The sequence below is a fragment of the Sturnus vulgaris genome, chromosome 5 (assembly GCF_052056855.1).
Source record: "Sturnus vulgaris isolate bStuVul1 chromosome 5, bStuVul1.hap1, whole genome shotgun sequence".
Classification (NCBI taxonomy): Eukaryota; Metazoa; Chordata; class Aves; order Passeriformes; family Sturnidae; genus Sturnus; species Sturnus vulgaris.
This window is the reverse complement of record NC_142247.1, coordinates 713,246-735,640: the sequence shown is the minus strand read 5'-3', so window position 1 is coordinate 735,640 and position 22,395 is coordinate 713,246. Positions and strand designations below refer to the sequence as shown.

The following is a 22,395-nucleotide window of genomic DNA, read 5'->3' as shown; positions in this document are numbered from 1 at the left end:
CTATGGATAATTGTTCTTAATACATTAAAACACAGAAGAATAGCCCTTAAGTTTTTTTGTCCCTATAAGAATAGGGTGGTTTTGCTTATGGTTTATTATTATTATTGTTATAGGAGCTGCATACATTTAAACTGTTAAGCATGTTAGATTTTGGGACGTTTCAGGTTTTGTTATGAACACAAGGTGATTGTGTTCGATCTAAAAATCTTTTCAATTTGTATCTGAAGTGTTTCATGTCACAGAATTCAAAATTAGAGGAAAACCTTGCTTAATGGGGCTAAATGGCCATTTGCCCTTTTTCCTGATAGCAAGAAGTATTTTTAAAAGCAAGAAGTAAACAAAAGAGCCTCTTGGAAGTCTTGATTTTAATCTTGTGCTCGATAACAAAATGTCCAGGTTGTGCTGTTCTAATTTCCTAAGTGCAGGACCCTGCAGAGGTGCATAGCATGGTGAAACATCCTCCTTGATATTTCCTGAATCAGAACAGACAGTGCAATCTGCAGATGGCTTCCAAAATAATGAAATAATGCTGTCCCTTCAATGTTTTTATATCAGCCACTCGAATGGCTCCAGGCACTTTGGTCTCAGCCACCTCTTGGTGTGTCCAGCACAGGGATCTCCTGATTCCTTCCTGGGAATCATGTGGTGCTGGTGTGGGACAGAGGTGGGGACTGTGCAGCTGGTGACAGATGATTTGTAACCCAAGAGGGAGGTCCAGTGAAGGTCACTTGTATTTCTTCATGTGCAAGATGCACTTTTCACTTTTTGGCCAAACTCTGCACGTGCAGTTTGAAGAACGGTGACTCCTATCCGTGGTTTCAGGGTGCTGCTCCCTCGTGGCTGGGGGGGTTTTGGTGCATTTCCCCAAGGTGAGAGGGGTGGATTTGGTGTGTCCAGGCAGGCAGATGTGGAGGGGAAGGGAGGCCAGCTCCTGTGGCTGGTTCAGCAGATGGCACTCTTGCTCTGGAGTCACTGCCAGGGCTGTGCAGGAGCAGAGAGGCGTTTGTGCAAGGGGACACACAGAGAACATTGTGATAACCTGGTCACTGGAGCTGTCACCCTGCAGGGTTGTGAGCTCTTAGCCCTGCTCAGAGGTGGCAGTGTGCTTCTGGTGCTGCAGTTGCTGCTGCCACTCCAGCAGGATGTGGGCACATCCCCAGCAGTGCAGTCACTGCTGTGCTGGGACAGCTGCAGCTGCTCTTCATCACAGATGGATTTGGTTGTTCATGTTATTTGGGCAGGTTCTGTGCTCAGTCTGTGTGAAATGATGCAGTGGAAATGTTCAAATGCAGGGATTCTCCAGCAGTGCAGTCACTGCTGTGCTGGGACAGCTGGAGCTGCTGTTTTATCACAGATGGATTTGGTTATTTGTGTTATCCAGGCAGGTTCTGTGCTCAGTCTGTGTAAAATACTGCACTGGAAATGTTGAAATGCAGGGATTCTCCAGCAGTGCAGTCACTGCTGTGCTGGGAGAGCTGGAGCTGCTGTTTTATCACAGATGGGTTTGGTTATTTGTGTTATCTGGGCAGGTTCTGTGCTCAGTCTGTGAAATGATGCAGTGGAAATGTTCAAATGCAGGGGTTCCAGCAGTGAATGTTGTGTGGGGCTGGTGCTGCTGACCAAAGCAAGAAGTCAGGAACAGTTTGAAAAGTGTGACAGGATTTTAATAAGAAGAATTAGCACAGCTATAGTGTTCTTTGAAAATCTGTTTTCCTTTTCTGAATACTTAAGGTGTATTCCTTTCAGAGGAATAGGGATGCTGAATTGGCAAACTTTTTTAAACTTGGCTGTAATTAAGGTTGAAATGACATAAGAATGAATGTCTCTCTTCTAGAAAAAGTATTAAAAATACTGGCTTGGAAAAGCAATATATTTTTCCAGCCAAACCACATAAAATGCTGAGCAGTGACTTGGAAAGGTGTATTTATCTAATAGGGGATAATCTTCCTTTCTGTTGTGAAATACAACTAGGTTTCCTCTGTCAGTTAAAGACATTTGGCCATGTTTATGAGTTTTATTTAAATATTTCCATTCCTCATTTTTCTCTCATTGTGATAAAATCAACAGTAAAACAACACAACTCTACCACAGTGGGAGTTTAAATAGATATCTTAATTTGTGTGACATTCATGAGGTGCAAAAATGCTGTGGCTTTTTTCATATTCCAACATTCATTTCCATGAAGTGTCCATTTCAAAGAAAGTTATTGTGTGTTTTTAACACACTATTCATACTTCTGAATTATCACCAGGTACATTTGCATGAGGTATGTGGACATAATGTCGTGAAATGAAACACTTTAGTGTGTTGTAGATTTGTTTTCTGTTGGGAATGCTTGTCTCATGAACCCTTCCCTGATCCTTTTATTTCTGAAGTGTCCCTTAACGTGGACTTGTGTTTCAGTAGTCTTTCTTGTAAGTCACCAAAAAAAAAAAAAAACTAATTATGACAGGCATGTGGAAAGAAAGCATCTGTGTTGGGACTCTGTCCACACAATGTTTTTAATTAAATAGAATTTAAAGGTTGGTAGTGTGAAGCAGTTACTGTGTGTGACAGTTCACTCTAAAATGAGGAGCTGCCTTTTTTCTTGTAAAATATTTTAAAATCTTGTTGCTGGTCAGTGAAAGATTGAAAAAGTTAAGAACTTAATGTGAGGAGCTGTGTGAAAGTAGTTTGAGGTATTTTGCATCCTGACTAGCACAAGGAGACAATTTTGCCTAGGTCCAAAGATAAAATAGAAGAGCTTCCCTTTGTGGCATTTCTGGTGATTCTCTGTTGGAGGAACTCCTATGAAAAGTAGGAAATCCACATGAAAAATGCCTGTGAAAAGTGCTGGCCCTTCCTGGCTGTATCTCTAACAAGATATTTACATCTCTGTTGTGAGCTGAGGTCGTTCTGCTCTGGTTTTGGCTTCACATCAGATCACCCTGCTTGTGAAAGCCCTGAGCCCAGTGGGCCTGGAATGGTTAATTCAGAGTAGAACGAGCCCCTGTATTTAGAATTCATATTAAAAACTTAGACACGGTGATGCATCATTATTTAGATGTACTCTGGCAATTCCATCTCCCCACATAATCCATGTTTGATTGAGTTGTACATCTTTGAAACTCCAGTTTGCATTAGGAACAGCCTGTTAATTTAATGCAGCTCGACTGACAGTCTGCTTGACATTCCATTTATTTACCCTCATTAATGTATATTGCCTAAATATGTATTGTTCAATGTGGCAGGTTTACCTTTCAAGCCAAAGCTGATTTCTGTGTTAAAGCTTAAGCTGAGCAATAGTTTTCATTTTCACAGTCCAACTGAGTTGTTTTATGGCAATATTATTCTTCCTTATAGTTAACACAAGAAGAATGTAGGGGTACACTATACAAATATAGAACTGAAGAGCTGGACATTGATGTAAGTCATTTGTATTCCTTCTTCCTTGTAAATGCTGCTATTTGTGTCTTTATTTTGACAAGAATTTTCCTCTTGGCTTTTGGGTTTGAAAGCCACTTCATGCAGGTGATTGCCAACAGAAATTGCATCATGATATAGAGGACATGGCTCTGTAATAAACTTCTTCTGACTTGCAGGAAATGTTACATTTTAGGCTGAAATTTGAACTGTTTGATACAATCACCTGAAAAACCATGGGACAGACTGGGAATGTATGAAATTGTCTTTGTAATACTAAGCAATATGTAAATTAAAATGGAATCTAATACCTATTATTAGGTTGTAAAGATTTAGCTGTAGAATCATAAATTACATGTTTTGAGCCATGCTGCTTCAAGTTATAATAGTTTCTTAAAAGGATTTCTTAAGTAATTTGAAAATGCAAGACTGATGCCTGCATCATTTTAGAATTCTTATTTTAACAACATTTTCTAGAAACTCGTGTAGTGATTTGATCAAGTTCGATTTTGATGGCTGAAGGTGCAAATAACAAAATGCTAATTGTGGTGATTTTCTGTTCTGCACTAGGCTAAGCTCAGCCGTTTGTGTGAGCAGGATAAAGTTGTGCAAGCACTGGAGGAGAAGCTTCAACAGCTACACAAGGAGAAAGTAGGACAATTGTATTTATTACCTAAAGTGGATGTTATTTTACATGCTTATTATCAGAACATTGAGAGCTGAAATAAAAACCAAAATCAGCCCAACCGTGCAGAACATTAAAAATAATTCTTTTTATTCCCACAGTACACGCTTGAGCAAGCTCTGCTGTCTGCAAGCCAGGAGATAGAAATGAATGCAGATAACCCAGCAGCCATCCAGACCGTGGTGTTACAGAGAGATGATTTACAGAATGGGCTGCTCAGCACCTGCAGGGAGGTGTCCAGAGCCACTGCAGTAAGTGCCACCACCTCCCTTCAGCCAAACTGCATGGAATCATTGTCTTCATAGTCCTCATTGCCTTGCTTTTGCTTTAATTTTATTTTTATTGCATCCCAACAAAAGCTCAGTTGTCTTTTAATTGCTTGTGGTTGTGCCAGAGGTGGATGGAAATCATTGACTGGTCTTTCTCTGATTTTTTTTTTTGTTTGTTTGTTTTGGGTTTGTTTTGTTTTGTTTTGTTCTGTGTTTTGGTCAGAAATGGATGCATACTGACTTAATTGGTGTGGTAATTATTACCTCTGAAATATGAGAAATTGATAACAGAAGAGTTAATTAATGCAAATAAGCTATTTCATGTGATGACAAAATAATGTCCAGCACAAACTTTATTTGACTTAGTTTAAGCAAAAGCAGCTGCAGGACTGCCATAGTCCCTCTAATTGTGAGCCTTTACATTTAAAAGATTTTCCAAATTATGCACTTCCAAAAAAAAAAAAGGGGATAGGAAGGAAATTGTCCTTTTCCACGTGGTGATGGTTTCTGTGCTGAAATGACAAGGAATCATTTTTTCCTGCTTACAGAATCCATCCAAATGTATTTATTTCAGTGTCACATTCCAGGGGTAGCTGCTGTGCTGTCAGCCCTGGAATCCTGGTAGAAGGAATTGGTTGGACATGGAGAAAGGAACCAAGGGGAAGGAAATCCTCAGGATACACTTTCCCTCATTAACTTTTTAATTGACTCTAAATGAGTCAATTGCTTGATGCAGGCTGCACAAGTGAGGTGGTGGGGCTCACCTCAAAGAAGAATATATTTTATTTTTTTTTGTCAGCTTTTCCTCGTGGTGCTGGCAGCTGCAGATGTGAAGCAGCAATGTGCTCATGGGCCTGGGGCATGAGCATCACTGCACAAAATACAAAATAAATTCAGAATATTTCCCAGAGTGTCCCCTGCACAATGCCCTGCCTGGGCACACACATGCTGTGCACTCACACATGTGTCTTCTGGCTGATAAAAGAGACAAATTTGCATCCATTTTTGTGCCTTTTCTGCCTGGCTGGAAAGACAGCTTAAGATCCCCATGCCTGCTGACTAGAAAGGAGTTTTCTGAAGAATTTGCCCTTGTCTGTCTTTTTTGTTAGTGAAAAGACAAAATGCTGTTTGTTTGAATTTCATTCAGTGTCATGAGAAAATCAAAAAGCTGTTTATACATTGCACTCTGTAAATTATGTATCTATTTATTTATTTATTGCTGGTATCTATTGATGTGTTACTTCCTGAAGCTTCATACCAACAAAAAAAGAAAAAAAAGGTTTTTTTTCTAATTGAACCTGCATCCATAATTCTTTACATTTGTTATACACGTAGGAACTGGAAAGAGCTTGGAGAGAATATGATAAATTGGAATATGATGTGACTGTAACCAGGAACCACATGCAGGAGCAGCTGGACCGGCTTGGGGAAATTCAGGTGGGGCAAAGATCCTAAAGAACACTCAAAGAACTTTGACTTTCTGTGAGTTTTAAAACTACACAAATGAAAAAAGGGGGGACAAATGGTGAATTAACTCAGCAACTTTTAATTTCTTTTTCTGCCTTGTAAGTTCTGAAGAAGCCTTCAGTTTTACCTCTTTTTTTCTGGGTTTTTTGGGGGTTTTTTATTTTGTTTTTTTGGGTTTTTGGGGTTTTTTTGTTTTTGTTTCTTTGTTATAATAATGTTAAAATATTGATATTCCTGTGTCTGGAAGCTTCCTTTTTTTTTTTGTTTCATCTTTGCTCAAACCCTTCCATTTAATAGAATATTTTAAGCTAAAATCATTTTATCAAAAGAAATATTGACAGAAAATGCTCTAGGGGTTCCTTCAGGCCTTACAAGGCAAGGGTTGTGCTGAGTGTTCAGTGCAGGACAGGCAGGGCTGGTGCTGGGTTCCAGGGAGAGCTCTCAGTGGCACACATCCAGATGTGCAGCTGTGCAGATGTGCCCAGGTTATTTGGGACAGGCACAGGGGTCTGCTCTGCCCTCCAGGGGCTGATTTTCTGTGCAGCTACAAAAGAGATCACAAAGAATCCCAAAATCTGGAAAACTTACATTGATTGTTGCACAGTGTGCATGCCCATGACTGTAAATCACTTTGTATGGCAGATGATGTAAATCAATTTATATGGCAGATATAAATAAGTTTATATGGCAGATATAAATAAGTTTGTATGGCAGATGTAAATAAGTTTGTATGGCAGATGTAAATCAGTTTGTATGGCAGATATAAATAAGTTTATATGACAGATGTAGATCAGTTTATATGGCAGAAGTAAATCAATTTATATGGCAGCACTGTAATCATCCCCACTGTTTGGGGTGGGAAGTGATGGTTCCTTTTCTGGGGCTGTCCCCTGTGCAAAGTCTGCTTGGATTTTCTTTGGAGACTGGAGATGAAATTCTGTTCTTGAAGGGAAGTTTAAATTGGAGCTTGCTCTCAGATTGGCTGAGGCATTATGAAATTACTCAGGCTTACACTTTTTGTTGCAGACAATGCTTGAATGCTTTATGGGAGAGTGTCTGTCATAGCTGCACTTTATCCTTCTCTGTGAGAGGATATGCAGTGAGAAAGGTTTTTCCCTTTTTTTTTTTTTTTCCCCCAATTGCAATGGATTCTGATGTGCTGGCCATATTTGCTGTTTATTTGCTGCAGACTGAATCAGCAGGGATTCAGCGTGCTCAGATTCAGAAGGAGCTGTGGAGAATTCAGGATGTCATGGAGGGTTTACTGAAACACAAACAGCAGAGGAGCTCTTCTGAGGCAGGTGAGCAATGGTTTTGTCACACAGGAAATGAGATTGGGTGAGAGAAATTTTTAAAGCATAAGCTCCATTGTTGCTCCATTTCAAAGGGCACAATGGCTAAGAAAAGAACAAAGCAAATACCACTTGAAGTTGATGCTTGGTGTATTTGTTTGATAGCAACAGGTTATAGTTCATCTTTTCAAAGCTGTTTATTGAAAACCATTTTTCTCTTTTTTTTCCCTACACCTTTCCCCCTTTCCCCAAACAGGCATCATGGTATCAAGGACATTTTCTTCTATTAAATATAAAAATGAGGTATGGTTTTAGCATATTTACTATTTTAGCATTATGGAAGTTGTAATATGGCTGTGACAAAAACAAGCATTATTATTGTGAATATTTTAAGGCTGTTGTCTGAAGGATGTATTCAGTATTATTTTCTGTAAAAACACCACTTTATGAACTAGTTTTCAAGACTGATACCTCCACTAGTAATTCTAACACTCAATTGTACTGTGTCTCTGTATTCTCACTGGTATCTTTCTCTTTTCCATTTCTTACCTTTTCCTCTCCCTAGGCTCTTACCATAGAAATATAAACCCTGATTTATGGATATGTTTTCTACCCACCACACTTCTCATGGGAAGAAATACATTGCTTTTTGTGTTTATTCAGATATTGAGCCTGGTTCTCAGATGGCCAGAGCACCCACAGGAAGATCTGAAGCTGTGGGAGCTCCCAAATGCTCAATTCCTCTGAAAATCTGGCTGGAAGTTACAGTTTTAAAGGGACATTGTCATGGATATCTAAAGTGGATGCAGGATACATCTGACTTACTTTCTAAAAGTCTCCTCTATATAAAAATCTTTCAAAAGAGAATGGATGTAATTTTTTTAAGATTTAGAGAGTTTTGTACGTGTCCAACAGCAAGTGCAGGTGTTAGAATTATTTACTTTTTTTGTTAAATGTGACAGTGTCCCTTTAACTGCAAAATCTATAGCTGCTGTAGCCATGGTAATATCTTTTTGTCTTTGAGTTATAAATAACTGTACCAGGTGCACACGTCTAAATAAGGTGACTATTCTACAATCTTTAGGAAGAGGAAGTAGTCCCACCTCGTCCTCCACTCCCTCGGTCCTATGACTTTACAGAGCATCCTCCCATAATCCCCCCTCTGCCCAGTGATAGCAGCTCCTTGCTCTGTTATAGCAGGGGCCCAGTACATCTGACAGAAGAGAAGAGGATGTACCAAGTGCAAGGATATCAGAGAAATGGATCTTACTGTGTAAGTGGCTGGGGCTGCCACGTTGTTCTTGAAGCATCCTCCTCCCCCCCGTCCTTTGCACAGTCAGCGTTTTTTGTTTGCTCATCTGCCTCCTTCTGTCTTGTGGTTTCATTTTTATTTTGTTTCGTTTACAGCTGCATCGTTTGCTCTTCACATTCTCCTGCCATATGTTCTGTGCATATATGGAGTGTCTTAAGACTTAAATTCCACAGGTTTAGGTTCTTCTCCTCACTGGTTCTTTAAAAAACTCTGGGCTCAGTTTTTGAAGCTTCTACCAATTTCTTTCCAGAAGATCGTTTTAAAAAAAAAAACCCCACAACTCTGCCTTTCCGTGGCAATTTCTTCCCTGCAATTCCTGATAGTCTGCAAATGTTGCTACTCAAAGCAACTCCCAAAAAACCACTCCTGCCACAGCACTTGAACGATGGAACACTTCAAGTGAGAGCAGAGTTAGCACAAAATAATTGGTTTTGAGTCTTAAGACATGAGTGCCCGTAGCAAAATGCTGTTTATTTACCTGGTGCCTTGGTGTTCCTCAGGGTCCTGATTACAGGCTTTATAAGAGCGAGCCCGAGCTGACCACAGTAGCAGAAGTGGATGAGTCTAATGGTGAAGAAAAAACAGAGCCAGTCTCAGAATCCGAATCTTCTGGCAAAGGTTTGTGCCCTTTACAACTTTGCAGCTTTTTTTTCACAGGGAATGCAGAGCTCAGCTGTGCTGTAGGAGCTGCCTCGTGGGTCGTGTCCATTCTCAGTTTGATGGAACAGCTTCCACAATAAAATAACGATTTAATTCTAGGACGAGAGAAATTTCAGACAATTACACCGCAGAAAAATCAAACATTACACTCAGCAACAACCCTGAAATCCTTATTGACACCATGTCTAATCACATCACTCACATTCCCCACACACCATTCCCTTGAACAATTACCCATTTTACGTTCTTGCCCTTGAACAATTACTCAGTTTTTGAATCAAGCTCCCGATGTTATGTTGCTGGAACGTCCAAAAAGGCAGCACCACAGAATTTTCAGGCTCTCATAAGGCAGGGAAACAATGTCTTTTTCTTTTTTTTTTTAATCTTGTAATTGTTGAATTGCCTTCTGTCCTGTGATATAATAGGAATAATGATCATGACCTTGGAGTGTACAGACAATAAAGGTCTTTGCAATTGCTAAATGCTTTAGATTCTTCTCTTCATCTAGCTCCCTTAAAAGCTACTAATTGCTTGCTAGAGTCTTTTACCAGGAAGTGCTTCTCAATTCTGTTTGTTAAAACACACAGAATAGTTTGTTAAAGGTGACTTCAGGAAAATGCTCAGCTTTAGTTCCTCCCAAAAAAACACAACAAGAGCTTGGAGAAAAGGAGCCTGAACTTAGCTGGTTTTTTACCCTAAAACTGCCCTGTGCTTTGGTGCTTCACAGAGCAGGCTGAGGCAATGACAAGAGAATTTTACCAAGAATTTCGATTGTACAAAGATACTGTTTTCAGCAGAATGGTCACTGAGGATTTTAAAGCTAAGGTTAGCATACAGTTTGGGTATGAATTATGTGAATGGCCCTGTGATATAAATAAGCTTGCACTTACCACACAGTTTGTCAATTCAGATTCCCTGGGGTATTTGCTCAGATACAACGTTAAAGCACATAATTAAATTTCTGTTAACTTGGTGGTGAAAAATGGAATATTTACCCTGAGATTTGCTAATCATCAATGACCTAAATTGAGAAACTTGTCTTTCTGACAACATGCCTAGATTTTATTGACCTGTGATGTTTCTGATTATTCACAGTAATTTATGTCCAGAGGTGAAGTAATGATAAAGACAAAATAAGAACATCCACACTGACTATATAAAGCAACCCAACACTTTTTAAGCACCCCTGTCTGCTTTTTATCTCAAAGACAGAAATTATTTTATTACATCCATTTGTAGAAAAACAGTCCTCAAGTCAGGGAAAGCAGTGTAGTGCAAATTCCTCTAAGATAAATAATATTTAGAGGTGTGGAGCAGAATAGGCTGCAGTGGTAGCAAGCTGTGAGAGGCTTTGTGGATTCTAAAACTCCCTTCAGTCTGTATTTATCAGAGCTGTGATTTATCATTTGAGCATAAGACTTTTCTAACAGACATTTCTTGTTCTGGGCATTCACTCATAGTAACAATCCCTGTGCATTAGGGAAAATAATCATTTCTGATTGTTCCAGTTCTCTTACAGTGTGTGAGCCATTACAGATCTGTGCTGGTCCAGGAAACATTTTTGTGCCATTCTGTTCTTAAGTTTTTATGTTGATAAGGAAAGAAACTTAAAGGCAGCTCATCTCTGAGTTTTTTCTATCTTGCTGTTTTAAGAAGTCATAATTAAATGATGGTAGTTTCTTGTTGAGGGTGGTTCTGAAAAGAAATAATTTCAGAGGAAATTTTGAAAGGTTTTTCTCGTGGTTGTGCACATTGCTGTACTGAGCCCCTCTCATGGCAGCCACTTCCCTCTCTTCTCAAACATCAGCAGTTAAAGAGAAATGAGGAACATTTGTGACCTGTGTGGTACATAAAGATGGCACAAAATAAAATGGAATTCTGCTGTGTTTGATCCTTTTCTGTGTCTGAAGGAGACCCAAACTGTTGGTTTATAGCAGAATATCCCCAGCTCCTGTTGTCACTGCCCAGGCTCAGATTTCACTCACACAGCCACGAGCTGTGAACACAAAATCCTGGAGCTGTGGGACCTCCAGTGTCTGCACCCATCCCCTCCCAGTGCCACCCATCCCCTCCCAGTGTCACCCATCCCCTCCCAGTGTCACCCATCCATTCCCAGTGTCACCCATCCATTCCCAGTGCCACCCATCCATTCCCAGTGCCACCCATCCATTCCCAGTGTCACCCATCCCCTCCCAGTGTCACCCATCCATTCCCAGTGTCACCCATCCATTCCCAGTGCCACCCATCCATTCCCAGTGCCACCCATCCATTCCCAGTGCCACCCATCCTCTCCCAGTGTCTCTCTCTGGATCTGCCTTTGGAGGAGCATTCCCATGTCTGGCAGTTGATTTATTTGATATCCCATGGCTGGCAGTTTAATTATTTGATGTCCCATGTCTGGCACTTGATTATTTGATGTCCCAGGGCTGGCAGTTGATTTATTTGATGTCCCAGGGCTGGCAGTGGGTCTTTTCTAGAGCACAAACCAGCATTTTTGGCAGAGTTCTGCACAGCTCTCAGGGTGTTGCTTTGCTGTTTTGCAGGCTCACATTTCCCTGTGGGAGTTGTGCCACCCAGAACCAAATCCCCAACGCCAGAGTCCTCAACAATTGCATCCTATGTCACTCTGAGGAAGAACAAGAAGCTCGATCTCAGAACGGTACTGCAAAATAACCTTTGAGCATTGGACATGGTCATTTTGAAGTTTGGTAGTTACTGCAAAAGTTGAAGTCATTTTTGTTTTCTTTACAAAAAAAAAAAAGTAAAGATCACTGTTATAAAGGCATTATATACTGGATTAGTGGAGGCAGCTTTGGAAAGAGTGATAAAATTATAAATGCTGTGTATGAAATAAATGATAAATCTACTGATCTGCTGAAGTCCAGGCTTGAGTGGAAAGCACATGAAGGATCTTTCAAACACTTGTATTTGGCAATTTAACAGCCCCTTTTATTTATTTCAATACTCAGTTGATTTGGGAAACAGCTGAAGCAGCTGCAGGGTGAGGATGCAGTGAGCAGGGTGCAGGTAATAAACCCAAAATTTCAGATTACACAGTTCTGTAGTGCCAGGTCAAAGACACACATTAATAGTTCATGCACAGGAGAGAAAAATCTTTGCCATTGTTACAGAAGGTGTGAGAAGACTGGGAGAGGAGAGAGAAACTCCCAGGGTTTGACTGGAGGAAGAATAAAACTTTTCCTACCTGAAATCAGTTACTGTCAGTGTGCTCAGTGCAGCTGATTAGCCTGAAGTCGATTTTTATCTGTCATAAAGAGCACAAACCTGCCTGAAAAGCAGTGAATTTCAGGAGAAGGGTACCTAAGTGAGTGTTATTTTGGGGAAAATATAATGGTTAGAATCACAGATTTTTAAGTAGTAATAAAGTCACTTTGTTTCAGCCTGCACTTGCAGTTAAATGATGCCCAGCTGTAGCTTTTCTCGAAATAAAAAGGCAGAAATTACTATTAGATCAACTGGTATAAATGTCCTGGATCATTAACTTTCAATGATGTTTCTGTCTTAGTCAAATATTTTGTGTTTGCCAGTTTATAATGTCTGATAAATTGTTTCAGCTTGAGAGAGCATCCACCCATTCTCTCAGTGTTTCTCATTGGTGATGGTAATGTTTTTGTTCAGAGGAGCAAACTATTCCTTCCTTTTATTTTGAATTTCAGTGTTCATTTATTGATCATTGATTTTTATACCTTTTTTTTTTACAAACATAGGAGGTCTTTACTTGCCCACCGTTTTTTCTGCTCTTTAAGAAATCACTAGGTGATCTCTTCTGCTAATTACCAGTCTGAAATGTTATATTTTTTTTTGAAGCACATGTCTATATTTTCTTGCATTGAAGGAAAGACCAAGGAGTGCAGTGGAGCAGCTGTGCCTGGCAGAGGGGCCCCGGCCTCGCATGACACTGGAGGAGCAGATGGAGAGAATAAAGAGACACCAGCAGGCTTGTCTGAGAGACAAGAGGAAAGGACTCAGCATCCTTGGTGCTCCTGAGCAGGCTCCTGCCCACAGCTCCAGCTCTGCCAGGGACAACCCATTCAGATTGGCACAGGTGAGCAACAGCTTGGGTGTGCCCAGGTAAAAAACAAAGGAGTTTATTTGGTGTGCCCAGGTAAAAAACAAAGGAGTTTATTTGGTGTGTCCAGGTGAAAAACAAAGGAGTTTATTTGGTGTGTCCAGGTAAAACATAAAGGAGTTTATTTGGTGTGTCCAGGTAAAAAACAAAGGAGTTTATTTGGTGTGTCCAGGTGAAACCCAAAGGAGTTTATTTGGTGTGTCCAGGTAAAACATAAAGGAGTTTATTTGGTGATGTGCCCAGGTAAAAAACAAAGGAGTTTATTTGGTGTGTCCAGGTGAGAACCAAAGGAGTTTATATGATGTGTCCAGGTAAAAACCATTTATTTGATGATGTTTCCAGGTAAAACCCAAAGGAGTTTATTTGGTGTGTCCAGGTGAAACCCAAAGGAGTTTATTTGGTGTGTCCAGGTAAAAACCAAAGGAGTTTATCTGAGACTCAGTGCAGTCTCAGCCTCACAAGCACAGCCTTTGTGCTCACACCTGGTGATGGAAGGATTTTCTTTGCCTTTCTGGAAAACAAACACTTCAGTCCCACATCCCTGTGGTTACACAATGCTTGGTGACATTGGGGAGTTTTGGTTAATTGTAGCAAACAATGTGAAATTGTAAGGTTTGACTAAAAACAAGATCAGGGAGAATCGTGACCCCCTTGATGCTCAAATGAAGTTCAGTGCTGATTTTTCTGCTGTGTCATGTTATTCAAACATCTGTAACATTTTTAGGTAGGAATGTGTATTTATGATCAGAGCTCCTAAGTGGTGCTCTTCTGCTGTGTGTTTGAGCCCATAAATATATTAAAATAAAACCCTCACTTTTGTTTCACTCATTCTTTTAGGCTGATTTGCCTAAAAAGTTTGTTTATGGGTAAAGGATGGGGAGAGGAGGAAGATAAAGGATATAGCTGCTTGTCATTAAGCAGGAAATATTATTCTGAATATATATCTAAAAAAAACCCCAAACTAACAAAATCCAAAAAGCCAAACCAAACCCAGGTACAGGGTAGCAGATATTAGGCAGCCTGCTACTGTCTAAATATTTAAAATTGGTTTTCTTTTCCAGTAGCTTAATGGAGTTGATTTTTGGTTGGTATTTGGTTTCTTTGGGTTTTTAATCTTCTGGAATACTTTTTTCTTCAGGCCACACTGTTTACTGACTCTTATTATTTGCTTTTCTACTGGTATGGAAATGCCTTCTTTTTTTGTTTTGTAGGCATTTAAACATCTGATTTTCCAACAGCAGGTTAAATCCATTGCAGTGTCAGGAAATCAGGTGTTTCCAAAGATGTTTTACCTTTGTATTTTGGGTTGTGGTTTTTTTTTTTCCCCTCTCAGCATGATGAGCTGGTACAGAACTTGACAAAAATTACTTTTTCTTCAACAACTTTGCATCCCCAGAAGATGTCAGAATTGCAGCTCAGCCTTTGCAGTGGAGGATGTGCCTTGGGGCTGCCACCAAACGCTGCTGCTGAAGGGAACTCGTGCAGATCTTTCTGTGCTGCCTTTGTCCAGCAGCTGAGCTTTGCAGGCTTTGCTCTCAGCAGCTTTTGCAGAGGGGTTTCAGCTTTGCCTCTTCCCCCTTTGATGCCTCCAGGTGGGGAAGTTGTGTCAGCCCTGGTACCCAGCCCAGGCCAGCAGAGTTTGTGACATCAGCCAGATCTGTGCCACGAATGACAGCAATGCTGCTCTGGGAAATCAGGGCTCTGGTTTATAATAAGGAATTTATAGAGTGAGGGGGAGATCTCTGAATTGAGTATTTAGCTACCAGTCCATGTTACAAAGTCACTTTTTCCTATTATAACTTTAATTCTTCCAGAATGTTATTTGGCTGAAGGCCCCAGGGTGAGCTATTATGCTGAGTAATAGCTTTTATTTCTAAAAGCATCGTTTTTATGTCTATTGATTTTTAGAGAAGTGGTGCAGTGGCATTAACTGCTGGAAATCTTTCCCACTGTGGTTTGGTTATTTAAGAATCAGAGGGGAAAAGGGATTTTATAAATGGCCTGCTGTGTAATTTTGAAGTGATTACCATAATACAAAAGGAAGTTGCTTCACGACTGTTGTTGGGACAAGCATATGATAAGGGCTGCACACTTTAATTTAGGAGAGCAAAGGCACTGATTTATGAAGTGACTTATGTGGAATTTCCTCTAATGGAGTGCATGTGTTAGATCACAGGAATTCAGCTTGGAGATTTACTGCTTCCATGGCTCCTATTTTTGTCAGCTCCACTCTCAGATGAGCCCCCCTTTGGGTCTGCCAATGTCATGGTTCACCTCTGCCATCCTTCCTCAAAACTTTTATATCAACTTATTCTCTGCACAACAGATTTTTTTATTTTTTTAAGATGTAATTAATATCCTCTGCCATTTTCAGATACTGTGTTGTCCTCTATTAAATCAGTTCACATCACAGGCTTGGAGGATACCCGGGATAATTGGAGGAAGTGCATGCAGGTGCACTGGGAATTTTGTGCTGAAAGCAGATTTTTATCAATTTTGTTCCTTAAACCAGAAAAAGATACTTTATGAAAGGAGCAGTGCTTATGAATGCAAGGAAGAATGCTGCTAAGCTGATTTGTGACTGAGCTAAATATGAATGAAATTTCAGAAGATTAAGGGTGACTTTGAAATGCTGGAGAGGAAGGTGGGGCAGAAAGTACAATAACCTTACAGGCAAAGAAATGTTAGACAGGCTGAACTGTTTCCAAAGGTAAAAATAAGAAAATTCCAGTCCTTAATAATTTCCATTTTCCTTATTATTTCCAATCTATGCTTAAGCTTTTTTCAGGTATTTTTTTTTAATCAGTCAGAGGACAGCACAAGGCTCAGAAGTGAGGCTGTGATAATTTTTGTAACAACGTGTCCATGTTCCAATTTTACCCCACAGAATCGTAAAAAAGATGATGCAGGGTCTGCCAACGTGAAGGAGGCAGAGAGCACCAGCAGAGAAAATAATTTGAAACAAAATAATGGAAGTCCTGGAGAAGAAACAGAACAGCTGAAAAATGATGGAGATCAAGAACATAATTCAAGTTTTACTAAAGAGGTACCAGAGCTGTTCCCTGTGAATCCATTCCCCTGCTTGTCCTGCAGTAACAATTTTGTCACACACAGCCCAGAGGATGGGAAAGTTCCCTTGTTGGATATAAAATATTCCCTTGTTGGATATACAATATTCCCTTGTTGGATATAAAATATTCCATAGAAAATCACAGAATTGTAGCAGATCTGTCTAGAGCTGAGACATTGAATTTTCTTGTATATGATCTTTAAATAACAATCATTGACATATTCATTGCTTAGGCTACCTTAGTGTGATTTTTGACAGCCATTTATTGTCCCTGAGTTTTTGTTTGGTTGGCTGCAGTGCATCAAACAGTTTCTGGAAAGCAGAATAAAGCTGTTTTCTATACACAACAAATTGTACATGGCAGTAGGTAACATCTGACTTTCAGATCTTTGTCACTGCTTTGATTTCTGCCTTGAAATACTTTGAAACATGCTCAGCACAGAATTACTTTGGTGTTTCTGGTACTAAAATGCCCCTAACCCTCAGCAAAGCCAGACTGTGAAGAATGGATTAGTGGAGCTGCTTCTACATAATCATTTTCTCTTTATAGTTCAATATTTTTTTAAAGTATTGTATAGAATTTTTTTCTTTTTCTATACCCATATTCCTCAGTTAGTCGTTCTTTTGTTTAATCATCCTTTTGTTTTCCTGTTTTATATTTAGTTTTAAATACATATCTGATGGAGAATGGCATAAAATCAAATAACTAATTTATATTGTTATCCATTAGAAACCCTTCCTTATTGAGAGACTGTTGCTTTGTTAAATATGCAGATATTTCAAGAGGAAAATGATGTAATACACTCAAATTGTTCATATGTAATCAGGCTTTGAGAACAGCATTCAGTCCTACCAAGAAAATATTGGAGCATGTGGAATTTTTGTTGGCATTGTGAGGAGGGGGATAGCATGAGAAAGCAGGCAGGCTGCAATCCAGGGAGCTCAGATAAATTCTGGAAGTTATTAAATCAAACCCTGCCCATGGCCTCTGGTATAAGTTTTAGGATAACTCTATTAACCTGCATGGTATTGATAAAAATTTCTGAAGTTATGTAATTCTGAGTTACTAAGTATACATGATGGCCAAATTTGTCTGTTAATAAAACTGTTTCCTGGTACTGTATTTCTTATCTGCCACTTAGTGTGTGTTACAGCTTTTTTGTTTCATGATTTCAATTTTTTTATAGCTGTCAAAAACCGATGATCTTTTATCAGATGCACATGTTGTATCTGACTCAAAAGAAGGGAGTAATGAAGAGAAAGCAGAAAAGAAAAATAAATTGGAAGAAACACATGATGGTGATATAAGGTAAAAATCAAACAAGATGTTCAGAGGCTATTTTAAACGTGCATGTTGTATTTATTGGCTGGATGGACCAAGCAGTTGCCATAAATACTGAAAAGCTTTATTTGATATGGTTTTGAGTGGCTGAACTGCTGCAGGCCTTCAGTCAGAGTTGGTGACTTGGTGGGTGAAGCAATGTTTATTTTTCAGGTGTTATAAACAGGATCCATTCATAATCCTTGCTTTGGCCTCTAAAATGTGTTCAATAATGTCACTTCAAGCTTTATATCCATTTATTATGAACGTTTCAGCCAGTGCTTCCATAGCATGCTCTTTATTGTTGATATTGAGGAGCAAACTAAACATCTTACTCTGCATCTCCTGCTTTAATTTTCACCTCACTACTTTGCAGCATTGCACAATCAGAGGAGGATTATTATTGGATATTTCTCTCTCATGATCCAAAACTTTAGTGTAAGTTGCAGTGCAGGTCCTAAGTGAGTTCTCACATTGGGTTGTAATTTTGTCACAGACCCTTCAGCAGGAGGAAGCTGCAGGAGTGTGCAAAGGAAAGGAATTCAATCCCAGGTGCTTTTTTAAAAGTGTAGCCACACAGAGCAGAAGGGTTTCAAAATGCCTGCTTAATTTATACTACCTGGACTTGCAAGTTGCAACTTTTTTTCTATTAACAGGAGAAAATTAAATTATAGCTGCTTTACTTGGTGGTTAACACCTGAAATTAAGTTAGAGCAGTTCTAAATGCTGTGCTTTTTTCAAGCAGCTTGCAGAATGTGACCACAGTTGCAAACCACAAACCCAAAACCAGCTCAGAAGAAAGTGAAATACTTAGTGTTCAAGAACAAGAAGGGATTGTGTCTTCATTTGAATTTGCAGCACAGTCTTCAAAAGGAAATCAGGCAGCAGCAGGTATGGAAAAGAGTTTGAATGAAGCACAACTTAGCCAGTACCTATGTAAAACTTTATTTCATTTTGATTGTGTCTTTTGATGCTCTGAAACCCTTGTGAACTGAAAATGCTGAGCTAGTCTGCATGTGAAGTGTACAGTTTTATGATGTACAGAAAAAGAGTTTCCCAGTGGACAGCTACAGAAATTCCATTTTTCTGAGGTTTTAATATAGCTTTTATAGTTGCTAATTCAGGGATTTAAATAACTGTTGCCAGATATTGAGTCATACTGTAGTTGTTGGTTGGAGCAAATCCTTCCTTTTTTCATCTCAGTCCTGGGTATGTGTAGACTTTTTACTGTTACTCCCTGCTGCTGAGTGACCTTAGCTCTGCCCAAAATAGTGGAATTATTGAGACTTTCCAATATTGTAAACTAGCAAGTGCAAGACCCCAGTTTGGCCATGTTTTGAGGAGTTAGAAAGATGAAGAAAACAGCAAACACCATGTGGCTGTGGTGGACTGTTGTGCAAGAAGAGAAAAGTGGAATAAAGAAAAACTGTGCAGAAAAGGGGGGAGTGAGCAGGGAGGGAGGAGACAGAATTCGAGGCAGTGTTGGGGTATTTGCTGATGGGAATGGTTAAGGCAGCCAAATGGTTCAACTTATGGATATTAAAGGTGATCTGGACCTTTGGAGTGCAGTCAGCAATCCTTTCTGTGACTTGATAATCAAAGCCAGAACTTGGATGTACATTTTGTACTGCTCAGCAGAATGAAAAAGCTCAGTTCATCTGAGCTGGGCTGTGAAGGTGGGTCTGGGCCTATCCCAACTACTTAAATTTTACTCTTTTTTTTCCTCTCTTTCTTGGCAACATAAAACATCAGCATTCATGTGTTTGCTGCTGTATTAGTTATTTCTGAGCCTGATTAAGGATCAACTGTGCTCTCCCTTCAAGCTGTGCTTTTTTTTTTTTTGTGCTGATCAGATTTTAAGCCTTTACTTGTGTAGCTTTCATTTGTTTCTGCTTATATTTGCTCTGGCTTGAAACGGTGATTTTTCAAGCTTATCTTTATTCTGGCTTCTGTAACTTGTATTCTTATTTATTTTGCTGGATGACTCGCAGTGAAAAGTTTGCCTTCCTCACCAGAATCGTCCTTGTCACCAGCTCCATGCACACAGCCACAGCTCACAGAAGGATCCCATTTCATGTGTGTATAGTTCCAGACAAGTACGTTCTGTTCTTTTTTTTTTGTTTGTTTGTTTCCCACCTCTCCTGTTCCTAATATTCTGCCAGGTATTTGTCTGCTGTTGTTTTTGTGAGAAACATCTGTAGCTGATACTCAGCAAGACAGAGTTGCCTGCAGTGTTGAATAGAAATCAGCCAGAAAACAAACAAATTTGTGCATGGATTTGTTTGTAAAGAGTGCATTTGCAAGGAGAAAGGGCTGATGGGTTCCTCAGGTGTGTCCTGCACAACTGGCAGGGTAATTACCCTGGGCTGGTACAAACCAGGGGCTTAAAGCTGCACAGAATCCTTGATGCCTCAGGCATGGGCACAGTGGGCAACCAGGGCTCAGACTTGGTGATGCCCAGGAGGGAATGGGCTGAGGAATTTATGGCTGAAGACATTGAAACAATGACAAAACTTTTAAAATTTTATTTTATTTTATTTTATTTTATTTTATTTTATAGAGGAAAGCTGTACAGCTTGTCTTTGCTGCCCAGCTGCTCTTTGCTGGCATAGTGGGTGATTGCTTCTAGGAGTCAAGTTGGTTAAGCTGGATTTACATGTTCCTACCTGTGGTGTTACCCACTTAATGAATGGCAATGGAAATAAAAAGTGTGTGTTTGTTTAGGCAAGTGTTTAACAAAATTAGCAGGATATCAGTGTGAATGCTTCAGCACTTTACCAGCATTTAAATCAATCCACATTGCTTTGTTGTCAGGAAGTGTCTGTTGAAATAAGGTTTCTGCTGAAAGAATGAGCTTTGTTTCAATGGAAACGTTAAATGCCATAGCAAGTGTAACTGAAGAAAGCTTTAAAATCAAGAACAATTTAGAATTGAGACATTTTCAGTCATTTAGCATGAGGAGATCTGAAAATTCATTTTTTAAAATTTACTCTCCCTGGTCTCAATTGCCAAGGTTTCATTTTAGCAAAATTAGAATTACTGGTCATCACAGAGACATTTCTCATATGAACTAAGGGCAATAAACTATTTATACTCCTTCAAAAAAAGGAAAATTATTAAAGTATTTTCTCCTTTTGTGAAAGTGCCAAATGCCATCTTCACGTTCAGTCCTGACACTGCTCCTGCCTTCCTGATGGGTGTGGTCTGCCATGATCAGAATTTTTATACTTTTATTCGAAATTTTTATTACAGAACTATTTAATAAACAACGAGTGGGACTTTTCTTCTGGAAATATTGCTTTGTGTTAATGCTTTCCAGGTTCACTGTACAAATTACACACATTTATCATGCATTTTCTTTTTAACTAGGACAGACATTCCCCCCTGAGCTGAGGTTGGGGTCAGTAGTGACAGTGGAACTGCACTGCAGGGTTCTGTGTGTGGGCACAGGGCACCTGTCAGCAAAGGGGAGCAGCCACAAATCCATCAGCGATGGCATGAAGCTGCTTTCAGCTCACACGGTCAGGCCAGCAAATTCATTTCCTTTAGGATTCATGCTAAATAAATTAGAAATGAATAGGAAAAGGCTTTCCCCCCCTGGTGAGGTGAGTCCCCACAGTGGTGCAGGTGAAGCATTTCTGTGTTGAGGACACTTCTGCCCTCCCCAGCCTCTGAAGAGGCTTTCATTAATTGCTTTAATTGCTTTAATTGCAGAAGGGTCCGTCTGGAGTGGCACTTGCCACTCTGATTCTGTGCTTGCACAAGCCTCACTCACCCTGGTGGAGGGAGGATCCCAGAGCTGCAGCCACGTCCCTTGGGGCTGCTCAGAGTTTGGGTGGAGCTGGGAGGGCTCTGAGCTGTGTTTGTGTCCATTCCACGCCCTGCATTTGGTGCCTCTCGTGGTTCTTTCCTTTGGGAGTTGCCAGTTAAATTCCTGCCCTGAGCTGGGCTTACAGAAGAGGAGAGGGATGGGGCACAGTGCTTGCCTGCAGTGGTCACTGCCCTGCACCCCCTGGGCCTGGGGTTCCAGCCTTGCAGGGCTTTGCTGAGAGATTTTGGCACATTTTTTAACCTACACGAATTCAGCATGTCCCTCATTGGCAGCAAGTCTTGAGAGGCAAAGGGAACTTCCAAGCTGTAGGATCAGCCCTGGTCATATGGAACCGAATTTTTCAGGCAGCATCTGGAAAGTGTGTAATAGATTTCAGGGGATGAAGAGGTAATACCTGTATTTGGCTTTTACAGTCAATTAGAAAAATGATACTCTTGGCACGATGCCAGGGGAATTTGCCACAGGAAATTGGTGGCACAGGATATTGCTGGACTAAGGAGAAAGCCCTGAACACAAGGCTCCTTTTTTTGTCACAGCCCTTATTTTTGCAGAGGCAAATCTCTGTGTGTGCCACCAAGCCTGTTAGATTTTAAACATTGCATTTGCACTGAGCAATGGGGGGATAATGAAATTTTATGCAGCACCTGGATTCAAAGCCCAGGAACATTTTTACCAACGAACTGTTAAAAGCTATTTATAGATGTCCTTGCAGCAATTACCAAAATACAGCAAGCTCTGGGTGGAGCACTTGGACTGTGCTGCCAGTACAGTGGAGCAACACAATAATTCTGCATCCCTCTTCAAAATGTGCCTGGCATGCCTGAGACTAGTGAGGATCTTTGCTGTTCTTACTGGTTTTAGGTGAAGAGCATTTGGAGGTGACCATGTGTAACAGGATATAAAACTCTCAGAGGAAGCAGACTTTTATTCCAAGTAGTGTAAATTTGCAAAAAAAAAATCTTGGTTTTTCCTTTTTTCTGTTGAAATACCTTGAC

General features: G+C 40.1%; 1 protein-coding gene across 16 annotated transcripts in view; it reads left to right on the top strand.

The window, feature by feature from the left end:
- PLEKHA5 (pleckstrin homology domain containing A5) overlaps nt 1–22,395 on the top strand; it is a 155,485-nt gene that overhangs the window by 130,070 nt on the left and 3,020 nt on the right. For 8 of the 16 annotated variants that reach the window (XM_088164517.1, XM_088164513.1, XM_014870069.2 and 5 more), the window contains 14 exons: nt 3,343–3,405; nt 3,973–4,053; nt 4,189–4,338; nt 5,692–5,793; nt 7,013–7,124; nt 7,372–7,418; nt 8,200–8,388; nt 8,928–9,045; nt 11,631–11,746; nt 12,944–13,153; nt 16,065–16,223; nt 17,435–17,556; nt 18,314–18,459; nt 19,560–19,664. In XM_088164517.1, coding sequence (XP_088020643.1) covers nt 3,343–3,405; nt 3,973–4,053; nt 4,189–4,338; nt 5,692–5,793; nt 7,013–7,124; nt 7,372–7,418; nt 8,200–8,388; nt 8,928–9,045; nt 11,631–11,746; nt 12,944–13,153; nt 16,065–16,223; nt 17,435–17,556; nt 18,314–18,459; nt 19,560–19,654 — 1,710 coding nt within the window. In that variant the 3' untranslated portion in view covers nt 19,655–19,664. The remainder of the gene's footprint in view (nt 1–3,342; nt 3,406–3,972; nt 4,054–4,188; nt 4,339–5,691; nt 5,794–7,012; nt 7,125–7,371; nt 7,419–8,199; nt 8,389–8,927; nt 9,046–11,630; nt 11,747–12,943; nt 13,154–16,064; nt 16,224–17,434; nt 17,557–18,313; nt 18,460–19,559; nt 19,665–22,395) is intronic. The other 8 variants (XM_088164521.1, XM_088164520.1, XM_088164518.1 and 5 more) reach the window with 3 other exon arrangements.